We start from the raw sequence: 27,459 nt of genomic DNA on the forward strand, positions 1-27,459 counted from the left end.
CATTTTAATTACTTAGGAACGTTAAACTTAACATAATCCGCAACATAACCAATAATACCATTACAACTTTGTATCAAAATACTTTGATGATAATCGATGTCTTTATTACGTTGCTCTAGTATGCAGTATTGGCAGTGCCATCTACCGAACAATTATCAAAGCAGATGGACTCCATACCTCTAGGCTGCAATTGTATCGCCTACGCATATGGACATAGTTAAAAATTAAATAATATACATACATATTTTATATTATAATTTTAGAAATAGTTTCGGTTGCCAATTGTTTACCTCCATTCAACCACACTGTAATACACGGATGAACTAAAAAATAACTTAATCAATGATGTAACAACCTTTCAATTCAATGATGTAACTGATTAACATTATTGATCCAATAAGATATAGCAATTATTGCAGAAAAAAATGACAATTAAAATTCTTTTGTAACGTGATTCAATGGTGTTTGTGTTTCTGATTAATCAGGTTCATCGAGTGGGCGGCGCTCGTCAGGATCCCGGCACGTGTCGTCCACGACCTCCGTGACGTCGAGCGAAGCGGCGGCGGCGGGGGGAGCCGGTCCGGGAGGCAGTGTGCCCCCCTCCAACAACAACATCGCCAATCCTAACAGCAATGGCGGCAGCGGGATGGGCGGAGGGGGCCTGGAGGGCCCCGCGGGGTCTCTAGTGGCGTCGGAGCAGCAGCAGCAGGTGGCGCAGGCGGCCGTGGCCCCCACCCTCAAGTGCACCCTTTGCCAAGAGCGGCTGGAGGACACCCACTTTGTGCAGTGCCCGTCTCAGCCACACCACAAGTTCTGTTTTCCTTGTAGTCGGGACAGTATAAAGCGGCAGGCCGGAACAGAGGTAAACATTCTAACATACTCCTGTTAATTTCCTGTTGACATCAATGCATTAAATTCGAAAAATACTTTAAATATAAAATCAGTAAACCAAAGATGTCGAAATGTGAGTTGTGTCAGAGATTTTGCTAGAAATTGCAATAGCTTGTGTCCAACTTGAAATTTTTTGGTAATAAAGAAATAAACCTACCTATTTTAAAACAAGAAAGCATTTGAAAGTTAGTAAGATACCATAGTTATTATTAATGTAGAAGTGGTAAGACAGTTACTTGGGAAGGGAATTTTTGTAGCAACAGAATGAAAAAATATAATTTGAGGAATTTGTATAAATGGACTCCCAATAACATATTATATTGAGAGGAGATTCTGTGGAAATAATCGCCGATAGACTTCAATCGTTTGTTGTGCAATCGTTTGTTGTGTGGATGTGACATATCAGAATTTTAAAGCTTTTTTTTGAATTTACTTATAGGTGTACTGCCCCAGCGGAGACAAGTGTCCCTTGGCCAACTCGAACGTGCCGTGGGCGTTCATGCAAGGAGAGATCGCCACCATCCTGGGCGAGGACTTCAAGCCCAAGAAGGAGAGAGACACCTAGGAGCGGCTCCACCCGCCACCGCGTCTTTATTTATTGTCTCTCTCGCTCTAAGCAAACCGAAGCGACGCAGCGACCGCTGACCCGACCGTTGCCACATTGGCGCAACGGACGCAGCGATTTACGCACCTCCGAGGCACGCGCGGCAAAGTTAACGCCTTCCAAACAAACCGGAGCGTTATGTATAGATTTGCCGCCGTAATAGCCCACGGAAATATGCCAAACGGAGAGTAAAAGGGAATTATTCTCACGGGATCTTTGAATTGTCCGGCCATTATGCCGAATCACTCTACGAGCATTGTCCTAGTTGCAGACGGATTTGTAGCTATGCTCTGCGGATCGGGGGGTGGTATTAACCCCCCCGTTTTGTCACCTTGTACAGAATAAATTAATTGCGTGAAATGAAGGGGCGCCGAGTGTATAAAGGAATAATGGCGCCGACGGTGATTTATTTATAGTTCGTCATGCAAACTAAAAATATATGATGTGATGATAGGTGACGTCGAATATTAATTTCTTTCTAATTGATATTGTATTTTTTTTTTTTATCTTATAAAGGTAATAGCGGCTGTTGAAAATAATAAATAATATATTTGGTTTATTATATTTTTTATTATTATTTTCACTGTCTCATAATCATGCCTGTGTTGCCAGGCAAATTAATTCCTCTCATCAAAACTCTTTGAGCCATTTTTTGATAAATCAAATCGATTTATTTCGAATATATGATCATCAAATATATTTTATATGATCATCAAATATATTTTTTTAAATAAATTTATTTCGGCATGCACTTTTGTTAATTTCGATGTGAATTTTTTCTCGACACATGTTTCATTATTAGATGGTAATACAAAATTATAAACAATAATGTACAGAAAGAAAAGTAGGCACAATTTGCAACAAAAACTAAATGAAGATTTTAGTTTGGTGTAAATAAGTTATGATTCTTTTTTTTTTTTTGTATTTATGGCCACTGAATAATTTAGTCTATGGTCTATCTCTACTTACTTTTATTTATTGTTTTAGACTGACATGATGAATACTGAGAGTTTTATTTTGCGATATAAAAAATATCGTTAAATCTTTTGATGTCTTTCTTTTGATCTGATCTGTAAAAATTATATCAATTTTGGTATGTAAGTACTAATGAATAATAAAATTAATATATTTAATTTTTATTTCTCGCTAGCTTTCGCTATTTGTCAGCGAACCGTTTTGTTGTATTGTATATAAAATGTATATAATTGTTATAATTTTATTTGAAAATAATAATTAACAAATAATAAATTCACCTTGTACAAATTTTACATTATTAAGTATGTATAACATAAGAGACACAGCATTCTGATAATATTATTGTATCATTGATTATATTATATTCAAACTTACAATATTTTTTTTAAGTTATTTAAAACCCTCACGTTTTTTTATTAAATTTATTTCTCAAATTGTGTCTTATAATATACAAAAAAATAGCCCCCACATTTTTATTGAGAACAAAAATAACTAAAAATAACTCCTTGTTTTTTTATATACGTATTTTAATTTTACCATTATATATATAAATAAATTAATTGTATTATCAACTGACAATCAGTGAGGGTATATATAAATTTATTTTCTACATCTCGAAATGATTAAAATAAATTTTAATGTCGCCATCGCGCGAAATGGTTTTAAATTCAATGAATAAAACAAAATCATGTTTTCTTTTTACTGTCTATTCTGTAGTGTCAATGTATTATTATTGATTGTTGAAAAAGTTATGGTTTTTTTTATTCTCACTTAAAGAAGTGAGAAATTAAAGTAATAGGGAACGCTATCGCAGAATATCGTATCGCTCACTGGAAATGCCATTTTGAATTTTATTTTCCAAACAGTTGGAAAAATGAATACGTAATAATTGAATGAATTATGATTAATATTATTTATTAACCGGTACACGTTAATTTTAGATACAGTTATGTTAACGGTACACATTAATCTTAGATACAGTTACGTTAATTTTGGGTGTGTGTGTATAAAATCCAATATGGCGTCTCCGGTGTCGAATCTCATGTCTCGCGACGGCGTTACCGAGGTAAATAATATACAGTGTCTGCTGTTATATGATAAATTAAACTAGTCATTTGAAATATAAAATAACAGGCCGCGTTAAGCCGAGCCGTTACTAGGAACTCTAAAACTCGCTGGTATAATTGTAAAAAAATACGTACATTACGAAGACAAGTCGTAATGTGTACATTTAGTACGTTGTCAATATTTGTTTTATATTATTATTAAAAAATATATATATTATTTTTTAATAAAATGTTGGTTTTTGTTGCAGTTAAAAAAAAACCTTCAAATGTTGCTTGTTATAATATTGAATTATTTTCATTGAAATATCCTTGCAAGAGTGAAATGTGACAGTTATTATTGTTAAAAATAACCTCAAATTAACTCTAATGAATGCTTATGACAGATGTATTTTATCATAACATTTCTGTAAAATTTATAATTCGAAATTTGTTGTTATTCGAATTTTACTGCATTTAAGCAGATGCCACTATGTACCTTGAACCTCTTGGATTCAGCAAAATAATATTCTGTTTAAATTGAACTGTATATAGAACTTGAAACTTCAATTTATACGCACTTTTAAACTTTCAAAGACGCATCAAAAATTGATAGCGATTTTTGCCTGAATGGCAACAATGTGCCATATCCAAAACAATTTAGTTATGATAGACAGTTACTGATGGTAAAATCTTAAATGAATTGAGGTGAATTTAAACAGCTGAAAGTATGCATCTATTTATCTAGCAGGATTGTACCAAATTCAGATATATTTAAAAAAAAAAAAAAATCAAATGTTTACAGCTGCTTAGCTGTGTGTCGCAGAACGTATTTAACACATGACATGGCCCAGTTTTTCTATGGTAAACAAAATGATAATATAGCTTCTACTAACATCGAATTTTTCGTATCCAATGATTGATTTTGATTTATTTTTCATAGGAACCTGTCTGTCAAACGTTATACCAATGTTAATTAATGATCAGAAACTTTCAAATCATTTTTAATGGTGAAAATTTAACGATTTTGCTGGTAGTACAAAGCAATTTTTGTCAGTTTCATTTCTAACTTATAAGGGAAAAATGTCTTTAATATTTGTAGTAAAGAATTCCATATTTTTGCAACCGGCTTAAGTTTTTGCTACATGGAGTTCTCTTCGCCGTATATACTACTGTATATATTTGAATTTAAATAATTTGAAACTAAATAATATTGTCCTTACAATAAGTTGGGTGACAAGTTGTAATGTAGATATGAACTTTATATTGTTAAAATTGACATTGAGTTATATGTGTGCGGCTAGTATATAAAATAATAAATATGAAAATCAAATTCTTACCGAATTAAATCAATTCAATAAATTATTGTTGCGTTTTGGTATTTGCGAGAGATTTTAGAAGTTGGGAATTGTTTATTCTAGTGTCCAATGTAAGCCTTTTAATTCTACGAGGTTATTTGCAATATTCTTTGTAACTCTTGCAGGATTTTCTTATTGTATATCTGTGTTGTAAATAACTTGACAACTGCAATTAACATTTTATTATAGAGGTGGTCCACGGGTGTTCTGTTTTTGTGGGCATCCAATGTTACGAGTCTTAATGTCGGTCGTGAGCCGAAAACACGCCTCCGGGTGCATAACAAAGCCGGCTCACGGCGGTGACGGACATCTGCTTTGAAATTAGAAAATAAGTATTAATGTTTACGATTAAATGTGATTGTATTGTAATCTTGACCGTCTTTTATTCAACTACTTCACCCCCCCCATTCCCTTACCATCGAATTGAATTATGCGAAAAATTGTCACTTTGACTCTAAACCCATCATCAGAATCTCGCCTACACATTTTGTGAGACAAAAGACGTTGGAAGAAAATCTTCGATACAGTTCGGTTATGAGGAATACAGCGGAAAACACATTTTTAAAATACCCGATATATTGGATTATTTGTTAGTTTGGGTTAGTTTAGGTTTGGTTAGGTTATCCCAACAAATTATCCAATATATCGGTTATTTTCAAAACGTGTTTGCCGCTGTATTCCTCATAACCGAACTGTACCAAATCTTCTTATAATCATATATTATGAAAGTGAAACTTAAAAGAGTAGTATTGAATTAACTAACGTTTAAATTAGTAGCAAGTCATTTCGCTTTGCAGATTCATTACAGTGGATTTAAACTATAACTGCCTGCATCATCTCAGAGCAATAATAATAGAGAGTGGGTACTGTCTGGCTATATGAATTTATATTCTTTGCCTCTGATAAACCTCATTTTTATTATTATTAACTTGCCTACATGTGAAACGTTATATATACAGTGAGTTCTCGACTTACAATAATTCGCATTTACGATGAATGATGGGAAAAAAAACCTTTTTGTCACCGTCCACACGATTTAAATTTGTTTTACTTTGATTTTGCATAATTTATTTGTGATTTTTTAACTCCCGAAAAAAAGCGATAAAAATTAGAGAAAGTTAATAGACTTCGAAATGGAAATAAAAATAATAAAATACATGAGTGGGAAAACTGTCAAACTGTTGCTTTTAAACGATCAGTTTTGCTATCAAATCAGTCTCCGTTTCCGTCGGGCTGTCTGTTGAACCGACATGTAAATGCAAAACTGAAGCGGCCGACTGAAACCAAAACGGAGATGAGACAGGATGGATTTTCTATCGGTTATCGTATTCGTTTTTAGAGTTGCCAGTTAAATTGTCATGTGAATTAGTATGTTGCTATATTTTTAATACTATTCTAATTTGGATTGAAATATTATAATTTCTTTAAATATAGGTACTACATTACACCAACCAATATGTTTAGAAAGTAATTATTAAAATAATATTCATTTTTAGTGGATAAAAAATACGTAAATATACACCCGCCGATTCCGAATTGAATTGGCAACTGAACGGACAACTGATTGTCTAAATACACCGCCGTTTCAAGAAACCTCGATTGAACGAACAACAGAACTGTCGTTTAAAAGTACCTTTAGGCTTCCTCATGTATAAATCGTTTGGGAAGAATACATGTACAAATGATAGATAAAAATAGCGTTAATGATTTAGTTTCTGCCTTTGGCGATACTATGATTGTTTGGTCTTTGGTCCTTGCCTACTTGTGAGTTGGGCAGTCTAATTACTGCTCTAAACACCACGATAAGAACAGGTAAATTATTAATACTTTGATTTAAAATACGAAAGCCGACTGCTAAAACAATAATGCAATTTAGAAAGCGAGAATTGTAAGGACCACTAGTTGATTTTGTCAGAATTAGATAGGACACACGTAGTGAGATGAGACTATTTTGAAAAATAATATATCACATAATAGGTACCATTATAAGATTATTTTTGGCACATTCACTGTAAGCCAGGTCTCACATCAAAACTCTTCATGTCTGCAATGTGTCGAGTACGTCTATGTGGCGTCATCGTTATTCACAAAATACACGTTACCAAATGGAGCTCCGCAGATTGGTCGAATGCGACTTTGTGGTTTGAAAAAAACATCTACTGTTGCAACCAACAATTTGCATGCTTCTCGGGCCACCTACAAATTGGTCATTCCTATACCGGCTCGCCAATCGCCGCATCCAAATATCTATACGTTTCGAAGGTTGCATGCAACTGTCGCTAGATGTACACGGTCTTCATATTATGCAACATCGGAAAGACGTTCTTGGAAGGTTTGATTTATGGCTGTGCGGTAGATGAGAAAGAGACATGAGACAGTACATATGAAACAAATATTTAAATTGTGTATTCTTACGGTGGCATCGCAGCAACATCTCTGTGTCCGGCTGACATGACTAATCAAATTGTAGGTTATGTTCAATTCTTGTTTGACGTTTGTGTTTGTATATAAAATTTTGGAATTCAGGTGGAAAAACTATAGATACGCCTGTACGAGAATACCCGAATTTGACCGAGCTCCGCAAATAATAGACGTATTTCACACGATAGCTGTATCGACTTAAATTTTCGCTGTGTTATGAATTACCAATTATTGTAGATAATTAATTGCCTTGTGTGTGGTATTGCTTCTGTGTTAATTTGGACCAATTATAGCTCTGCTAGTCTACTGAGTGACTTCACATTGCAGGTTCAATTGAAGAGAACCTCATACATCTACTATGATATTTCACTGTAATTTCAGATTCATCTAATTTCTTAATTACATGATTCTATTGCGTAAATGAGGCTTGAATACTTAAATTCATACGATTGGACAGTGTATAAGTAAATTCGACTTCAATTTGGTTACATGTAAATTGTACGTAAATCATTTCACCGTGGCACTGTTCGCCATGAGTTTTCTTATCGGAAAGAGATGACCATATACTATACGGTCTGGAATTTTATTAGAATCTAATCATTAATTCAATTTTCATAGCTGATTTGGCAGAATTCATGAAATCAAGAATGAAAACCTAACCTAACTTAACAAATAATCATGTATATTGGCTATTTTAAAAATTTGTTTGCTGCTGGCATCCTGTGGAGTGTGAACCGACAAGAACCGTGCTTTATTCAGACATGAATTTTATGCCAGTACTAAACGACCCAAAGAGGTTGGACGGTCTTTAATATACGGCCATATATTTCCGATACAACATGTCACGGTGAAGTGAAGATACCGCGAGCTGCATGCGTACAAATTTCCGGACACGACGACGAAGTAGGGTACAATCTAAGAGGTGGTGGTTGCTTTCAGCCAGACCTGGCTCTTGAGTTTCCCTGAGTAGACATGATAAAATTTAGTTATAAATACATGTGGAAAGATACTTCCTCATCAATCGTATATACGCAGCCAAAGAGAAATTGATCATTATTTTTACGGTCATCATTAAATCATACAGGCGCGCGCGCGCACACAGAAAAATGGTTTGGGGGTCCATTTCGAAAAAAATATCCTTAATAATTTATTTTTGATTTTTAAGACTGGGTGCAGAGTTAATAAAATCTAGCAGCTACCACTCATTTCCAAATTTACCATGCCAACTACTTATAGCGTCTCGTCATTTCAATCGTCGACCCTCGTACTTTCCAGGTATATTCACCATACCCAAACAATCCACTTTTTGAATTTGGCAATGAACACATAACCTGCACCTATAACTGCGGGTGCTCCCCTATAAGTTATTGCGAGCTGTCACATCCACAAATGGTTATTGGTTGCGTGTGGTTTAACGGTTATAATTATTTGGTTTGTTAGTGTCCGTTTGTATCGTCCAAGCTGTCTTGTTTTTTAAACATGCCGCATTGGAATATTAAAGCAAACATCGGATGCTCCAGATAGTTTCATCAAATTATGAGTGCCACAAGTCGTGCGTATCGTAGAATGCCGTAAGGAGTGGGGCCAATCCGTTCAGAAGGTATTTAACAACCGAATGAAAAAAAATTAATATTCCATTTACCTAGCACGATGGCCGCGCCGTGGGTCGCAGGTCCGAATCCTGGGTCTGGCAAGTACATATTATATTGTTTTTCAATTTGTGTGAGTTAGAGTTTGCACCTAATAGGTTGAGCAAGTGGCTGACATCCATTTCTCGTAAAAACAAAAATCTGTTAATACATACCTCTACTCTGTGGAGGCCCATATGATCTTATTAGGATCTGACATGGTCGGAAAAAGAAAAAAAATGATTTATATTTTTTCTGTTTTTGGGGACGATCCGGCTCCGAAAAGCCTGAAGTCATAAACCGAAATTAGCCTCAAAATCTTAGTCCATGTGATTAGCTTTTGCATTTCTATCTTATTAATTTGTTTTGTGGTGACATGCAAAATATCTTGTTTCACATTCAATTTTACCACCATTTTGCTTTGAAAGTTTTGACATTGTGTTGCATAGCAACTGATAAAATGTAAACAATGAGCATTTCTGTATTTAGCTAACTATGTCATTAATATCGCTTATATTTTGCTTATTATATCAATAATTCGTATGGAATTATGAAAATGTTATGTAATACAAATACTGGGTCAGCATTTTTGTACAACTACCAATCAATCATAAAATATTTACACATATTAAATTCAAGAATTCACTAAGTATATGAAAGAGGTTAGTAAACAAAGTTTTCATATTTAATTTATGCAATAATTCAGTTGTAGAACTACATTATTATGTATTATTATATTCTAAGGTAAACAGAATTTACATAATCTAATGCGTCGATGACATTGAGCTACTTTACAAGCTACAAGCCAGCGAATTTACAATCTGCTTATAAACTCGCGCAGTGTCATCATTGAACTAGCTAACAAGCAGATTGTAAACAATCTACTGAGAAAAGTTGAAAGCCGGGCTACTTTACATACGCTGGCGTGTGGGCGATCTGCGTCTGCGCAGTAGAGCGATAGTGGCGACCTCCTGGTAAAAAAACGAACTACTCAATACGTCCTGTCAAAATAGTACCAAAAATGACGGTTTCAACTCGCTAGCTTGTTGGCTTCTGAGCGAGTGGAAAGTTTTGTGTGTCATCATGGCCCCCAAAAAGGGGGAGCTGACAGGGCTCTAGTCTGGGGGCCCGGCGTGGTGGGTCGACCAATCAAGTGAAAAAAAAAACGGTATAATTTTTCTCTAATAGTAAAAAAGTCGTTTCTATTTTCTAGTCTATTTTCCTAAATGAAAGAATTAACATTTAAAAATATGAGGCTGTGTGATGTAATTTGATGTGATATGTTAATTATTGATATAATTAAATTATAAGGGGGGACATGCTCGTCGAAGGTCAAAATTGAGTTTTTATTGTATTTTCAAACCATGATCCTGGACACTCCTTAAACGTTGTAGATAATCTATTTATATAATTTTAAAGCCTTATTATCCTTTATAGTTATTTTAAACATTTGATGACTGCATGAAGTATTTTTGTTACATAAAATAGTATTCTTTTAAACCTCTCGCTCTAATGTTTTAGAATATAGTCATATTTCGGTACAGAACTGTGCAGTGGTGTTAAAATTTTTTACATTTATTAATTTTTAAACGCATTTGTAAAACCATTAGTATAATTTATTACGAGATAATTTTTGTAAAATATTCACGATAAAAAATTATTTTGATAATCTCTGTGATCCCAAATTTGACAAGAATTAGGCATTTTATTATTCAAAAAATCGGCAAGATTAACACATTTGGAGATGATTCTAAAGATATTTATTATAAGCTATGTCTTTGACCATTCAAGTGTGATAAACATCTTATGAATAATGATTGCTTTATAATAATTATTGACCTAAGAATAAGGTAGTGTTTTTTTGAAATACGCCATTTCTTTTGTCATTCCCTAGTGGTTAAGCTACAACATACGGCCGTAGCCATAAAATGACAAACTATAATTAAAGTAGGGAGTAAAATTATGTTAACGCGCGTGTTTGAACATGTACCTAACTGATTTTTTTTTTAATTTTTTTTTAAACGGTACATGTTCAAACACGCGCGTCAATATCATTTTACTCCCTACTTCAATTATAGTTTGTTAATTTATGGCTACGGCCGTATGTTGTAGCTTAACCACTGGGGAATGACAAAAGAAATGGCGTATTTCAAAAAAACACTACCTTATTCTTAGGTCAATAATTATTATAAAGCAATCATTATTCATAAGATGTTTATCACACTTGAATGGTCAAAGACATAGCTTATAATAAATATATTTAGAATCATCTTGAAATGTGTTAATATTGCCGATTTTTTGAATAATAAAATGCCTAATTCTTGTCAAATTTGGGATCACAGAGATTATCAATATAATTTTTTATCGTGAATATTTTACAAAAATTATCTCGTAATAAATTATGCTAACGGTTTTATAAATACGTTTAAAAATTAATACATGTAAAAAATCTTAACACCACTGCACAGTTATGTACCGAAATATGACTATATTCTAAAACATTAGAGCGAGAGGTTTAAAAGAATACTATTTTATGTAGCAAAAATACTTCATGCAGTCATCAAATGTTTAAAATAACTATAAAGGATAATAAGGCTTCAAAATTATATAAATAGATCATCTACAACGTTTAAGGAGTGTCCAGGATCATGGTTTGAATATACAATAAAAACTCAATTTTGACCTTCGACGAGCATGTCCCCCCTTAATAAATTTTAGTGTGTTTCCTGACATACAAAATGGCATTCTATCTAGAGGTGAGTTGGAAATACTGTCACAAGTTTGTGTACTTAAGTTTCGGATGAAACTACCCATACTAAGTATTTGTTGCCCAATAAACTTGTTTCAAGAAATTTGAAACGTATTAGATGTTCGAATTCGAACGCATTCGATAATATCTGCGCCGTGACTCGCTATTCAGCGCTATTGATATTAAATGCCCGCGAGCGAGATATCATGATACACGTATGTCTAGCCGTGATATTATACTCAACTGTCATTGTTCTCCCTTTCTCCTCTGTTGTAAAGTTGGTATAGTGAAGGACAGAAATGGTCACGTGTTCGTTTTTTAGGATACGTTTGAGTTCGCCTTAGGGTTTTGGGTTTAAGAGTTTTTGGTTTCAGTTGAGTATGAAACTTTATCGAGTCCAGGAGTTCGACGCATGGTATGAGATCTCGCCGACCGCTAGCTAGTTCGTAGTCTTGCCACGTATGAAATCATCGCCTCGGCGTCGCGTCTCGCGTATGTTTAGTATGCGACGGGTTTTAATTTTAGTTTTAGTTGAGTAAGACATTTACATCGAATTGACGTCAGTCGCAAGCCGGAATAACGGAGTTCTGATAACGCTAACTGACTTCGCGTTTATCTGGTTTCGTCACGTCAAGTTTCTCGATTTTTTAGTGTTATAATTGTAATTTGTAAACATAAACTGAATTCAAATTATATGCGTGATTGTATAAATGGATAACTACTGAAACATGAGTGACTAGCGCCACAGTTCCAGCTGTACCTGTCTCGAAAATGGGACATTTCAAAAAGCCGACGTATTTTTAACGATTCTATTAAAGCTGATATTTCAAATACTAGTAAGTATTTTGGAACAAGTTTAGATACCAAGTATTTTTTTATACTGGTAGTAAGTATACTTAGTCTTCAAAATCGACCAGTTTTCCCACCTCTAATTCTATCCAATATGGCGAAGGGTTGCATGTTACTTGGTTAGGTACCACAAAAGGAGATCGCGAGCTGTTTCATAATATTATGCTGAGTGCCGACAACACAATAAATCAACTGGATTTATTTAATAATCGCTAAAAATATACAAAATACTCTTAACTCTGGGGTTCCGTGGAAACCGCTTGGGGAATACTACTGTAGAAAATCATACTGCCTTAAACCTTAGCAATAGGTAGGGGGCCCGCCATAGATCTTGGCCTGGGGGCCTGCTTCAGGATGTGGGGGCCATGTGTGTCATCATCACAATCGCACTAGCTGACTTGCCCGCTTTTAAACTTGCTGACAAGCAGCTTGTAAAGTAGCTCAATGTCATCGACGCATAATGCAATCTTGGTCAAAAGATTTTCAGACAAAACATGTGTAAAATATATACATATTATTGATTAACGTTTCCCACATAATGTTTGAGACTTTCGCGGTTGTTTTTTATTGTAATTGATGCTGGGGTTTCCACCGCGTGTACTTCTTCCTTGTTTTCTCGACGTTTCGGGCTCGTTGCAGAGGCCATTATCAAGAGATATGTGTTATGATGAAGTGTAGTGTAGGTGTATGAATGCAAACGTTGCTCTAAGAATGCCAAAAGGAATCCGATTAGCTAAGAGCAAACGTTGCTCAGAGTAATGTGTTTCTCCTTACGACCTATAAACATTTTATTTCTTATTGCTAGTAAATATTTTTATATAAACAAATTTATTATATTCTTAAATTATTTATTTTCATACATCATCTCGCGTACTTTCATGTTTCCTTTTTATCTGTTGTTTTTCATCTTCGCCCGGCATGTTACTTTCACACACCGGACGAAGGACTTTACCTATGAATTAAATATTAAACAGTTGAGCAAGGAATCAGATTAGGTGTTTTATACAGCCGTTTCTAGAGGTCAGGGTAACGTTTCGGTTTATAATTACTAACTGACATTAATCACTTGTTTACATAAGGAATTGCAAATGGCTGACAATAATAACAATAATGGCAATAATAACGGAACAATTCTACTATCAAACTTGCGTTTGTATACAGCTGACTGATTCGCAGCTAACTTCATACTGTTGCACACTTTCGTAACGGTGTGCACGCGCAGCTCTCAATTTCACTCTCTACCAAACACCCCAAAAGAAGTATAACTTCAAAAATCATTAAGCCTTGCCAACCAAACCATAATAAATAAAAAAATATTCTTCTATCTATATAAATTTATGTATGATTTATTGGCATAATTTTAGATATTTTTTATGGTTATGCAGGGTTTAATTGAATTTTGAATACATTGTCAATTAAATTGAATAAATCTTGAAAATTTCAGCATCTTTAATAACTTTTTTTCTTTATTTCAGGAGAGATTCCTTGAATTCCGCCGAAATCATGGGACCAATGGCAGATGATTCTCTCAACAAACCATCGATAACCTACACCCATCCCTTGGAAAGATATATGGTATGTATTTTATCCTACGATGGCCGCGCGGCTTAAGAGTCGGTCTATAGCGTCTTGGGTCCCAGGTTCGAATCCTGGGTCTGACAAGTACACATATTGTTTTTCAATTTGTGTATTAGTCAAAGTATGGACTTAATAGGTTAGGCAAGTGGCTGAAATCCATTTCTCGTAAAAACAAAAATCTGTTAATACAAACCTCCACTCTGTGGAGGCCCATATGATCGTATTAGGTCAGACATATCGGAATATGAAAATTATCACAATGTAATGGCAAAAATATATCGTTTCATCATTTCACGGTCACTTCATCAATTTTCTTGTTTCATTGATTTGTTCAACACTGAATATTTTTCTTTTCGTATCACCATGTTCGAAGAAGATCATAATAATATGGGCCTCCACTTAGTTGAGGTTGTATTAGCAGATTTTTGTTTTTATGAGAAATGGATGTTAGCCACTTGTTCAACTTATTAGGTTGCAAACTCTGGGTCCAAACACACATGTGTTTTTCTGTCAGACGCGGGATTCAAACCCGGAACATCATAGGTCGACATGTAACCGCTCGGCCATTGTGGGCGTCGACTGAATATACACAAGAAATAATAATAGACTCTTTTTATTAAAAATACATAATTTTGAAAAACCTCAGACACACCTATTAGAAAAATCTTGAACTCAGTCGGATTTAATTTTTGGTTAAAAACTCTTATGCGTTAAACCGTTGACTCTGATTCGTACAAATTATTTCTAATAACTCCGCTATTTGCTCCTCGACTGAGGAAAATACTTTGTAGCGACAACCTAAGCCTGGTACTCAGAATGAGAATGGTGTCATAATGAAATGTGTGGAGACACAAAAAAACATGCTCAGAAATCTTGAAGCTTTCGAAATGTGGGTGCGGTGAAATGTTAAGAATGTCGAGGAATGAAGACCAAAGAAATAACCAGAGAAATAGAAACTAGGACGTTTTATATTTTAAGCCCTGCACTCCATCCCTATTCAGAGCAGTGACACACGGAAAAAATACCCGAAATCATTGCCAATGTCCGATAACGGATATGGGACAAAAAGAGGAGAATTTCACTATCCGAAAGGATTCAAATTTCACCAATTGGTTCAGATAGCAGAATTATAAGAGATAATTTGAGTCAAAATAAGTCAGATTGGTAGCTTAATAGATAAAATCACTCACTGGATTGTGAAAAATGCGAGTTCATATCGCAATCGGTCCAAATTTTTAAAACATTAAACAAAACATTAAACATTTTTTTTGTGTTTCAGGTAGCGGGACCAAAGCGAGAGAGCAAGATCGACTTTTCAAAATTTGTCGATCACTCGACGACGGAAAAAGATTTTGAGAATCTAGCCAAAGTTAGCAACATTCTTCAACTCGCCGAAGAAGAAATGAACCGTATCGTTTCAAATATGTCACCGAAGGAATTACCGCGGACTGTATATTCCCAAGAACCCGCCTATTTTGATGAAGACTTTGATCAGCAACAGTATATACGAGATCTGGCTAGGGACAAAATAAACAAAATTAATACAGTTGAACAAGCCAGTGTAGAAATAAAAAATGGGTTATTGATTGTAGAACAATCAAACGTTGAGACTAGGGGGAGAAATGCTAATGAAGTAAAACAAACAGAGAGATCATTAACAATCGGAAACGAAATAATAAAAACAAATAAACATGCAAGTCACCATGGCAACACTGAAAGTTTGAATATGAGATTTACAAATAATGACGTGGTGGACAGTAATGTAAATAGAAGAAGTAATTCGGATAATCAGTCTAAAGGAAGATTGCAGAAAGTCGTGATTCATACAATGGAAATACCAGCCTGGGATTCTGAGCAAGTTAAAGTTAATAAAGTTGTTGGAACTCCTAAAAGTTTAGTTAAAAATAGTCACATCTTTGAAGTTAAATCGCAAGACAGTGAGCAAAGGGGGAATACCACAGAGAAATTGTCCGCCAGTAAATTGACATTTCAAATGATGCCGAGTTTGAACATTCGAACGCAGTTGATGGAACAAAAGATTCCATCTTTAGATATATTCCCCGGGGACGAAAACAACAGCCATCGAGAGAGAACGAGCAATGTGGGCTTCATCGAAGTGAAATATTGTGAAGAAAAAGCGCAGACTCCCAAGAAGGTTCAAATAAGTGAAGACGTGAAAGCGCCGGAAGAGTTAAGTTTTATTGGCAGCTCCGATAGTCAAATCGAAATATCCACCGATAAACTCTTGGGGATGGATCAAGATAAAAGAGATGATTTTCTCGAGAAGATTCTGCGGCCCAATAGAATTGTTTCGTCGGTTAAGAAACATTCGAAACGGGAGACAAAATATAAAGATAATATTTCAAAGAATTACGAGTCGCCTTATATGTTTCTGGGAAGCGGTAATGCCGATCATTTATCCTTTGAATATAACCGCAGTATTTCCAAGTTGAAGAAGTATGCTATACCGGAAATTCAAAGGATATATAGCTCGAGGCCCATTGAGTCTTTCAATTCTGTCTATACGAATAAGAAAAACGCATCTTCCGTTAAAAGTTGTAGTGTTCCATTAACGTATTCTAAAAATCAACCGAGAAGTCGGCATATCTATTTGCATTCGGGTAGCGGGTACGATGACAATATGCCAAGTACTTCCGGGTATAATCGGCAGAAATCAAACACGGAATATATTCCATACACTCAATTGACTGTAGGGGGCTATAACGCTAAAAATGTAGATCTGAAAGGTAAACCCAGGAAACACATTTTAAAGTCAAATATAACAGAAAGCGAAGTTACGAATAAAGGGTTGATGGATGATAATGAAATTCTACCGAAGAAAACTGGTAATGAGAGTCCTGATAAAGTTGATGATAATATTTCAGAAGACGTAAAATTAGACGAGGTTGATGAAGATCTTGACGATTCAAAGTCAAATAGCAGTCAAAATAAATCAGTCGTAAATTATGTCGACGATTTTGATGAAGACGATTCCAAATCACAATTTTCAACAGAGAAGTCTAAATCGGTGGAGGATAATTATTCTGAAGAGTTCTTAGATCAGAAAAGTCCTACGGTAATAAAGAAAACTGTTATTTCCGGTGAAAATAAGAGAAGATCTAAGCTCAAAATGAAAACTAAAATAGACGTTTTCGATTTTATTCATCATATAGAAAAGAAAGATGATTTTACGCAGAGTTGTTTGATTTCCGATTTGAGTTATAAAGAGACGCAGACCAGCCCGAGAGAAGAAGATGCGCCGAATGACAATAAAAATAAAACTAATCCGGATATTATAGAACCCAAAATGGACATCGCCAATATAACTTTGAAAGAGATGATCGAATTACAGGAGAGATTATCGTTTATTAATTCACAAATTATTTCTAATCAACTAAATCAAATTCCACACGCGACAAATTCTAATAATGATTCTGGTAGAGTGAAAGCGTCTTTAGGAAAGTCGGCAGAAGTCGATAATATACCGAAGAACACTCAAACATCACCGATGAAGACTAGCCACATGATGACGTCACCGGCCAAGATGATAAGTCGAATATTATCACCGGTGTTTCACGACACTTACACCGACGCCCAGACGAGCCCGTTGGATCCGACTTTTGGGGTTATTGATGAAATTTCAGACATCACGCAACGAGATCAGATTGTGTCACCGCAAATAGACATTCCTCTTTCTCCCAAAGCCATATTGACAAATATAAACTCAGCGTCTCGCGTCAGGAAGGATACGAGTCGAATTCCAGCGGACACGGCGGATAGTAAACCTTCTACGTCAAAGAGTAAAGCTCGGGATAGGCCTAATGTGAAATTTAAACCGAGGCAAGTGGATAAAGATTCTACTGATGCGTATACTGATATTTCTCAGTCGGAATCCAGCGAGACGCACAGCATCGGTGAGATCAATTTGAGGATATTTAGAAAGAAATCGGTACTCATCAAAAGCCAATCTACCTCTCATTCCACAAGTGCGTCTTTCACTACAAACAGTAGTAGTGACGTGCAGTTGGAGTCCGTTAACAAGAAGAGTGATGGTGAATTAAGTATAGGTCAAGTTTTAGCGAAGGTCTGAATTTCTGTAAAAACTGTTTTTTTTTTTTAATAAAATACAAATTAAATTTCTACTTAATTAACTATTAATTAATTTCTTACTTTCAAAATAAATTAACCTGTTAAATTTATGACAGTAACTATGAATCTACAGTCGAACTTGGTTATTACGAGGAAGATGGGACCGACTGAATTTGCTCGTTATAAGCATTACTCTTATATAACATTTTTTGCGCCATGTTCAATTTTAGTATAGTATAGAACATAAAAAATCTGAATACCATCGTAAAAATCCCCGAAACAAGCATGGCATTCATAAACTACAAAAGAAGTTGTTTATTGTAATGACTTCACAAAGCTTAGATTTTTTGCTACTTTATACTTTTTCAATGTTATACATGCCTGTCTATGTCACACCACGAGAAGTCGCACCAAAGCTAGATATTGGTGCATACAAGTTTGATACGGTCGACAGTTTCATATACCTTGGATCTCTTGTAACTCGACATAATGATATTACAGAAGAAATCAACAAGAGAATCATGTCTGCGAATAAATGCTACTTTGGTCTGTTAAGACATTTTAAGTCCCGCTTACTATCTCGTCAAACTAAAAGCACTCTTTACAAGACACTTGTAAAGCCAGTGCTCACCTACGCATCGGAAACCTGGACATTAACTCCACGAAATGAACGAGTCCTGAACATCTTTGAAAGAAAAATTCTCCGCCGTATATATGGACCGATCAGGGATGGCACCAATTGGAGGAGAAGATATAATGCTGAGCTCTACGGGCTGTACGAAGATTGCAGCGCAGTTCAATCAATTAAGATTGGGAACCCGCGATGGCTAGGTCATGTGCACCGTATGAATGACAATGAACCGGCAAAGAGAGTGATGTCCAGCAATCCAATAGGACGTAGAAGAAGAGGGAGGCCAAAGATTCGCTGGTTAGATGGAGCTGCCAGTGACTGCCGTATTCTGGGGGTACCAAATTGGAAAGCGGCGACACTGGATAGGGACAGGTGGAGGGAGCTGTTGGAGGAGGCCAGGACCCACACCGGGTTGTCTCGCCCCTGATGATGACTTTTTCAATGTTATTACGAAAACACTAATTCGGTACTTATACACTTAACTAGTGTCATAAAAGTTATCCGATCCCGGCGGCATCGATCTAGTTAACTGTCCGGTCGGATTTTATTGCTTAGGGTCGAAAATGTTGTTTTTAAACGATCGACACATTAACAGTTTTGTTCGGTATACCCGAGAAGTAGCTCATTATAAAAGTGAATAAATGTATGGAGAAAATCATAAACTAAAATATCAACAAATGTTTCGTCATTACATCTGAGATCTCTCTATTTCCATGATCGTAATAACCAAGTTCGACTGTATTTCAAATTTCTGCACACAGTTTGCCTAAATAGACTAAACAATCACCAACATATTATTCTCATATCATCCTCACGTCATTTTGTCAGTTTTATTGCCACATCAAAAGAATGATACGTCACGACTAAATCAGTATGGTACAGAAACGGATATGTCGGTGATGATATGAGAATACAAGAAACTGTAGCATAGTATCGTTATCACTATATTATGATAGGATACACTGATACACAACAAGTAGATACAGGCCATATTTAACCATAAGAATAGTTTTAAGTAGTAATTGTTTTAATTCTAAAATATAACTCTTGATTATTTATGCCTAGTCCAGGCCAAGATACAAAATTTAACTGTTTGAAAGTTATTTAAAAATTGTTTCCTAACGTTAAATATATACTGATACAATTGTGTGTATTTATTTTTGTTTTGTGACGAGGAAGGAAAACATTGTTCATATACAGATGTTTTTGGTAGTTAAAATGACTGACATTTTTATCTGCAAGACTCATGGCTTCCACAAGTGGGAGGGGGGGTGACAGGGCTCTAGCCTGGGGGCCCGGCTTGGCAGGTCAGCCAGCTAGGCATTATGAACAGAAAACAAAGGTCATTTTTAAAAATCATATTGACTGTTGTTTAAAATTGCATTATTTTCTTTGATTTAAACTGATTTATTACATCCTAAATCCTCTAGAGCAGCGTTTCTCACTTAAATTTAGTAACAGAATAAAAACTATAAGGTTTTTCTCTTAATGATAATTATGGTATGTATTAGGTTCTTTATTCATTACTATTAGGTATTTGGAAATCGTTTTCTGGACAAAAATATCCTTTGTAGGTATGCACTGCAAATGAAAAAAAATATTAAAAGTAATTATTACACTTGATTTCTAGGGGGCCGTCAGCTACTCTCAAATTATGAAACGTATATTAACATTTAGTTAGATGTACCTATACAGCTGTGCGACCTGTACCTACTGTGTTTTCTTCGAAATTTCGATTATATTATAGTCCCCAAGGTTACCCCGAATACCAGTTGGGAAACGCTGCTGTAGACATTAGAAATTGGTAGAGGGGCCCGCCCAAAGTGTTGTGAATATGTGGGGCCCATTGCAAGATATAATCAAAATTGCCCAAATTCACTAAAATTATTTTGCACCAAATCTCTACACTACACTCTAAGCTCTTTTGAAATAGTTTAATAGTGACAAATAAAATTTATCAGTCTATCTATCAGGAGAGCAATTGACCGTTCCTTCGTTTTTTTTCCACCTATCGTGTATACTTTATACGGAACAGCCGCTCTTTAAGTAGTACTGTTTTATCAAGCCAGTGAACTTTTGACTCCACTCTTTGCCGGTTCATCCTTGTTCATATGGTGAACATGACCTAAGCAGCAGTCCGACAAATTTGATATGTTCATAGAATGGAGTTCTATCCATTCCATAGAATGGAGCTCTGCACCGCGATTTCCTAACTATCATCTCGTGTGGCACCAGACGACATGACGTAATTGTGACGTCATGTCGTCTGGTGCCACACGAGACGATAGTTAGGAAATCGGGCCCCAGCATTGCATTTGTATATTTTCCTCTACATAACAGCTGTTTTTGTGTCTGACTATCATATACATTAATTTTATGATGGATGATTTTCCTTTCAGAAATATTTAACTATGTAATTGAAACCTATTTAAACTGACTACTTGAACATTGTTTCATCTTTGTAAAAAGGCTATTTTTCCAATTAATAAATTGACAGAAAGAGTACATTGTTTTGTTTTCCTTTCTCTTCCAACCTTTTTTAAGAACTAGAATGTACGAAATCTCTTTACTATGGCAGTGGCGAAGGGTAACTTTTGGAAAGACGAAGGCTGTGGAGATCAAAGAAAAAGAGCACACTTATCAGGTATACTCACGGGAAATAAGACGATAATACGATATTACTACTTAACTGATGAATAGGTACACACTAATGTCAACATCACACAAATCGATGAAATTTCAATAGCTAAATTATGTATTTTCCTATACCTACACGTAACATACGCCTAAAAATATTTCATCGGTAAATATTATCAACAGCCCAATATGACAAACTAAACAAAAAAATAATATACATATAATATGTCTGTTCTATGACTGAATTAAATGATAAAGAATAATCACGAGATAAAATTATTAATTATTTAAAAAAAAATTCTATCTTTATATGACGTGATTGAACAAATAGAAATTATTTTTTTTAACTATCGCATTCTTAGACTATAGATACATCTAGATGCCACCCATTGCATTGCTACATGAAGCTGCGTGTCGTGCGTTTGGTTTGTGGGCGAGCGAACGCATTAATACACAAATGTTTGGGACCATAGACGATTTCGCTAGTAGACGCTCAGAATTAAAATATAATTTTCTATTTTTTTACGTCATATAGTATTTTTAAGCGGTCAAAATGCAACCATTAGGTAAAGATATCCATAATTTAAGTTATTTTAAAGAAACAATAGGTCACTGATATTAAAATATACTAGCTGAGCCAGCTGGCTCTCGCCAGTCTGTCTCGCTAGGTCTTGCAGACAGCTTGGCATCCTAATGACATGGTGTTGAATTTTAATACAATTGTTGTGAAGTATGCATAGACGACGCCATAGTTTTCCCTTGTCACTGCCAATACAAATTTGAGGTCATCTGCTTAGTATAATCTGGAGTCTGGCCTTCAGAATGTTGCCTGATACCACTTCAGGCTGCTAGGCCTAGCAAAACAGCTGGCAATCACCGATTGCTACCACTGACATTTTCATACAATATGTGTGTAGGTATATGAATGTTTTGTTAAATCACGTGTATTTAAATATGATAAATTATACATCTCAACCTTTCGAATATAAAGCAATATGTGAATATCATGAAAATAGCGATCCAATATAACATGAATATTAATCTCCCGCGGGGCCCATTTAAAATTGAAGAAGGTACATAAGCAATGTAAAAAATAAATTAAAACATTATTTTGTTTCTATGTCGGTGCGGGACAGTCATATCGAAACAAATGTTGATAAATAATGAAGCAATGTATACATATGAGAGGAATAAACCAATTCTGATTAGAATAGGAATTTATAAGACCCAAAGGTGTGGAATCAGCTTAGAGACGCCTTCATCCAGCAGTGGATTAATCCAGATGATGATGATAATGACGATATTATGAATGGGTAAATATAATATCAGAATTTTGATAAATATAGCAATTCATATGACCGACATAAATACAAACAACTTAGAGAGGCCTTCATCCACCAGTGGATTGATTCAGGCTTATGATGATAATGGCTAATAAATAGATATAATATAATATCACCGATTTTGATAAATACAGCAATTCAAATGACAGAAAGGAGTAGAATCAGGCTAAGGAAGCCTTTATCCAGCAGTGGATGGGTTCAGGTCGATGATGATAAGGACGATAGAAATAGGTATAATATCACAAATTCGTTAAACCGATAGTAGTAGAATCAGGTTGCGGAACCCTTCATCCAGCAGTGGATTGATCCTGGTTGATGATGATGATGACAATATGAATATGTAGATATGATAAATATAATATCACCGATTTTGATAAATACAGCAATTCATATGACCGACAGGGATACAATCAGCTTAGAGAAGCCTTCATCCAGCAGTGGATTGATACTGGTTGATGACGATAATGATGATATAAATGGGTAGGTATATAAAAATATTTTTTTTTTAAATATAGCAATTCCTATGACCAAGAAAAGTAGAATCAAGTTGGGATAACCTTCATCCAACAGTGGATTAATCCAGATGATGATAATGACGATATGAATAGTAGATAATTATCATAAATTTTGATAAATATATATTGGTTCAAAAAAAATAGTATTTATAGCCATACTTACAAAAAAAAATAGAACACTATCTACGTGTGTATACATTTTTTATGATGAGGTTACATTTTTTTTGAGGTTATGGGTACCTATTTAATTTTTGAGACGATGTTATGGATTAATTCGCATTTAATATCTCTTGGGAACATGATTAAATTAAATAAAGTATCTGAATTATAAGTTGATCGGATTAAGAAAAGTTTGTCAAAAATTATTTTTAATTTTAAATTCTATATCCAGGCTTTAAATAATTTTCATTGGTTAAAAAAAAATTGTATTGATAGCCATACTTACAAAAAAAAAAAATTGAACACTATTCATGTGTGAATAAATTTTATGATGACGTTACATTTATTTTTAGGTTGTGGGTACCTATTTAATTTTTGAGAAGATATTATGAATTAATTCGCATTTAATATCTCTCGGGAACATGATTAAATTAAATAAAGTATGTGTATCAGTCGATCCAATTAAGAATAGTTTGTCAAAATGCATTTTAATATAAATATCGCAAGAAAAGTATATTAGTATTACCTACAGTGGCAAACATGTAAACGTAACAGCCATAAAAAAGTATTTAAAAAGAATCAAATTTGGAATCTGTGAAATTGGCAGTGGCGGACGCGGCTGTCAGAAGATAATTTATGTAGTGAATTGTATCAAAATTATGGTTTTCTCACCGGAAAAAAGTGCGCTAATGTGTACATAATGACATTTGAATAAAAATAATCGATTCCGTTAGTCAATAAAGGATTAGAAGGTCTTAAACGACGAAGACGTCATTCTGTTGGGCGTTAAAAGAAATATAATAAATATTATATACGGTATATAAGAAAATATCGGATATAAACGTCATGTTTCTGGAAAATCATCGGATATTTCTCAAATTTGGTCAATTCAATCGGTAGCGCACATTTCGAAGTGAAGATGTAAAAATAACAATAAAATGAGCTGTTGTGCGTTTTCCAAAATCTCTTAGGATAGTAATATAAAAGATAATAATATACAAATAAATTATCACGAACATGTATCAACTTACCTATGAAACGTAATACCATCTTCTTGCTTATCAGTACGGTTACCACATTTTAATACAACACACATAACCATCTTTTCTACTTAATTAACACGTTTATCGCCATGGGGGTCACCGGTGACCGGCAAAGAATACCTACCTTAGAGTTGTTCTACAGCGCCGGCAGGCACGCGCGCAGTGAATTTTTCGATACGCGGTGACCGGCATGGCCCTTCTGTATATTACTGCCACTTGGCCTGAAAATATTTCTTCCCAGTCACAAAATATAGGCTCACTAATGTAAAGAATGTACATAATGAAAAAGAAAGTTTTCCTTTTAAATTGTAAATGTGTTTTTATTGATATAAAAATAAAAATTAAAAAGATTATAAAAATTATGTAAATAATAAAAAAATTGAATTACAAAAATGATTAAAATGTATGTATACGTATATTTCCAGTTTATGTGTATCCAGGTATTATACTACCCAATATGAAAACTTTTATTCCGTATTTGCGCCTTTTCTGTTTATTATACTATCTAAATATAATTCGACCTCGAAATGGCACCACGCTCTCGTCAACACATATGGACAGGTGACCGGCGAAATGGCCGGCCCGGCGCAATATAATGAATTAACTTGTTGGCGCCGCGACGGACACATGAGGCCGGCACATCATAAAAACCAATATTTACGTAAAAAAATCATCAAAATGAAAAAAAAAAACATTATATTCTTTCATAACCTATCAAATAAAACCTTAGAAACAAATAATCATTTTTTAACTATTTTATGTAAAACTAGTTGGCGATCAATGTGTTAACTAAAAATATTTACCACTGACTTTATGTTTAACAGAAAAAATATCAATTTTAGCAATACGTGCTCGCATGCTTAGCTATGCAACAAACTAAGATTTGGCAGTGACACCACAGCAAATCATTTCATACATCTGTAAACCTTTTATCTTCTCTAGCGCGTGTCGCAGAGATTATAAGGGTGCCGAATACTTTCTCACTCGCACTTATGCATCGTTTTTGTTCAGGCCTTGATCGCATTATTAATTATTTGAATACTGCGACAAAGCGACAGTCCTCGACACTAGATACTAAGCTTTGCCTTATAAGCCTATAGATTCGTATGAATAAAAGCAGACTGCCGGATGCCCTTGAGACGCAGTTCATACGATAAGCTCGGCAAATTATCGTCGAGTGAATCGATATTAATTTTTTTTTTTGTTTGTCACTTATTATTTATTTATTCTACATTATTCTGACGATAGATGGCTCTCATTTATATATTTTTTTAAATATTAATTATTATGCTGACGATATATTCAATTGGTTCCCGCACATTTTTTTATTTAAATACTTTCTATCTATTTTTCTTAGAAGGTAAGCTTCAAATAATCGCCTACTATGGGGACTTCGCCACTGCTGTTTGATTATAATCAGGTACATATAAAGTTATAATTCGAAAACTACTGAACTATGTAATATTGATGAAACATGCACAGCTTTAAGAATCCATTGTTGGTACCATAAAAGTAGAATTTTGTCTCGATTCCTGTTATATTAAAAGAAGCTTCTTGAAAATCACTCGCAACAATATAGGCGAGGTGTGGGTGAAGAATTCATGAGTCAGTCTATTTTTTCACTATGTAGGGTAAATGCACTGGTATCCGGACAGTTAACTATTTTCTCACCTTATTTTCGATTATCTTTTCCATTTTTAGAAGAAAACAAAATATGTTATGATTTATAAATGTTTACATATATATTCTTTTGGTTTATATATATTTTAAAAATCCATATTTAGGTAAATTACTATCATATTTCTCATGTTAAGAAAAATGGTTGGTTTTTTTAGTCTCCGGACACACAATCTTAGTTTCCGGACGTACTATTTTTAGTGGTCGGACAGATTATTTCGTATAGAAAATAAGACAAGTTTTGGTGTTAAAAAAATATTTTTTCACGTTTAAACAATTTTAGTTAATACAGTGACGCAATAAAACCAGAAATAGTTCACAATGAGCACTCATGCAACTGCTAACTTGAAAAAAAAACATATTTTTATTTATTCAATGTGTTTCTTTCATATAGTTCTGTCGAAGTAATTTTGAGTGCAAATTGAGCAAAGCAAAATGAAATAAAAAACTGAACTTCATAAATCAAATGGTAAAACTAATAATCTAATAAACATCTCAAGTGAGTTGACCAAATTTTGACATTAATTTTTATTACATCCAAAAAATCTCAAACTGTGTAACTTTTGTTTGTGTAATATAATATGCAAAGCAGGCTTACAAAAAAAAACATACTTGAGAACTGCTGGCAACTTAAATTATTGCCATTGATAATTTTAAAAAGGTTCAACACTTCAGTCACCATAATTATATTTCCAAACACACTAAAATAAATTTCAATACTAATCCTAATCCCTTCTCTGACGAAAAATAAATGTTTTCAAGTGCTATTTTCAATCATAAATATAAAAGAGAACTAAGTGTAAAAAATCCATGCTTGAATCAAGCACTCTTCAGTAGTTTTACAGAGAAAAAAATGCTTCAGTGCTATACCCCCAACCTAATAGCCTGGATATGTGACATAATGTCTAAACACCTACAAACCCGGAACCGGGGTTCAACGTAATACGGGTGTCAGTGATTGTGATAAACATATTAATTTAGATCTAAGTTTAAACAAAAATTACATACAAAATCTTTTAGTGATGCTTCACTATAAGATAACATAGACATTGTCCTGCATTTAAGGTGAAACCAACGAACACATCCATCACAGCCAATGTTCTTTAATAAACCATCCTCAACATCACTTTCTAATTCATCAGAACAATTTTGGCAAATCGCCTTTTTCGCTTTCCTTTTTTTTATTTGTCTTCTCTTTTCTAAGGAAGACCTTTCATCTTTTATTTATTTATTTATAAAAAGAGTATTACGGCATTACAGCTATTGGCC

At 34.4% G+C, this 27,459-nt stretch overlaps 2 protein-coding genes across 2 annotated transcripts in view; both read left to right on the forward strand.

Annotated features, from left to right (window-relative positions):
- Positions 1–5,244, forward strand: part of Pits (Protein interacting with Ttk69 and Sin3A) — a 39,318-nt gene extending 34,074 nt beyond the window's left edge. The window contains exons 3-4 of the mRNA XM_085949187.1: positions 486–862; positions 1,331–5,244. Of these exons, the coding sequence (XP_085805313.1) occupies positions 486–862; positions 1,331–1,456 (503 nt within the window). The 3' untranslated portion in view covers positions 1,457–5,244. The remainder of the gene's footprint in view (positions 1–485; positions 863–1,330) is intronic.
- LOC147070772 (uncharacterized) overlaps positions 1–18,186 on the forward strand; it is a 387,074-nt gene extending 368,888 nt beyond the window's left edge. Inside the window, exons 4-5 of the mRNA XM_085949245.1 lie at positions 13,994–14,093; positions 15,376–18,186. Of these exons, the coding sequence (XP_085805371.1) occupies positions 13,994–14,093; positions 15,376–18,186 (2,911 nt within the window). The remainder of the gene's footprint in view (positions 1–13,993; positions 14,094–15,375) is intronic.
- The last annotated feature ends 9,273 nt before the right edge of the window (positions 18,187–27,459 follow it).

Source organism: Rhyacophila brunnea, unplaced genomic scaffold (assembly GCF_057557595.1).
Source record: "Rhyacophila brunnea isolate RB1 unplaced genomic scaffold, BYU_Rbru_1.0 scaffold_21, whole genome shotgun sequence".
NCBI lineage: Eukaryota > Metazoa > Arthropoda > Insecta > Trichoptera > Rhyacophilidae > Rhyacophila > Rhyacophila brunnea.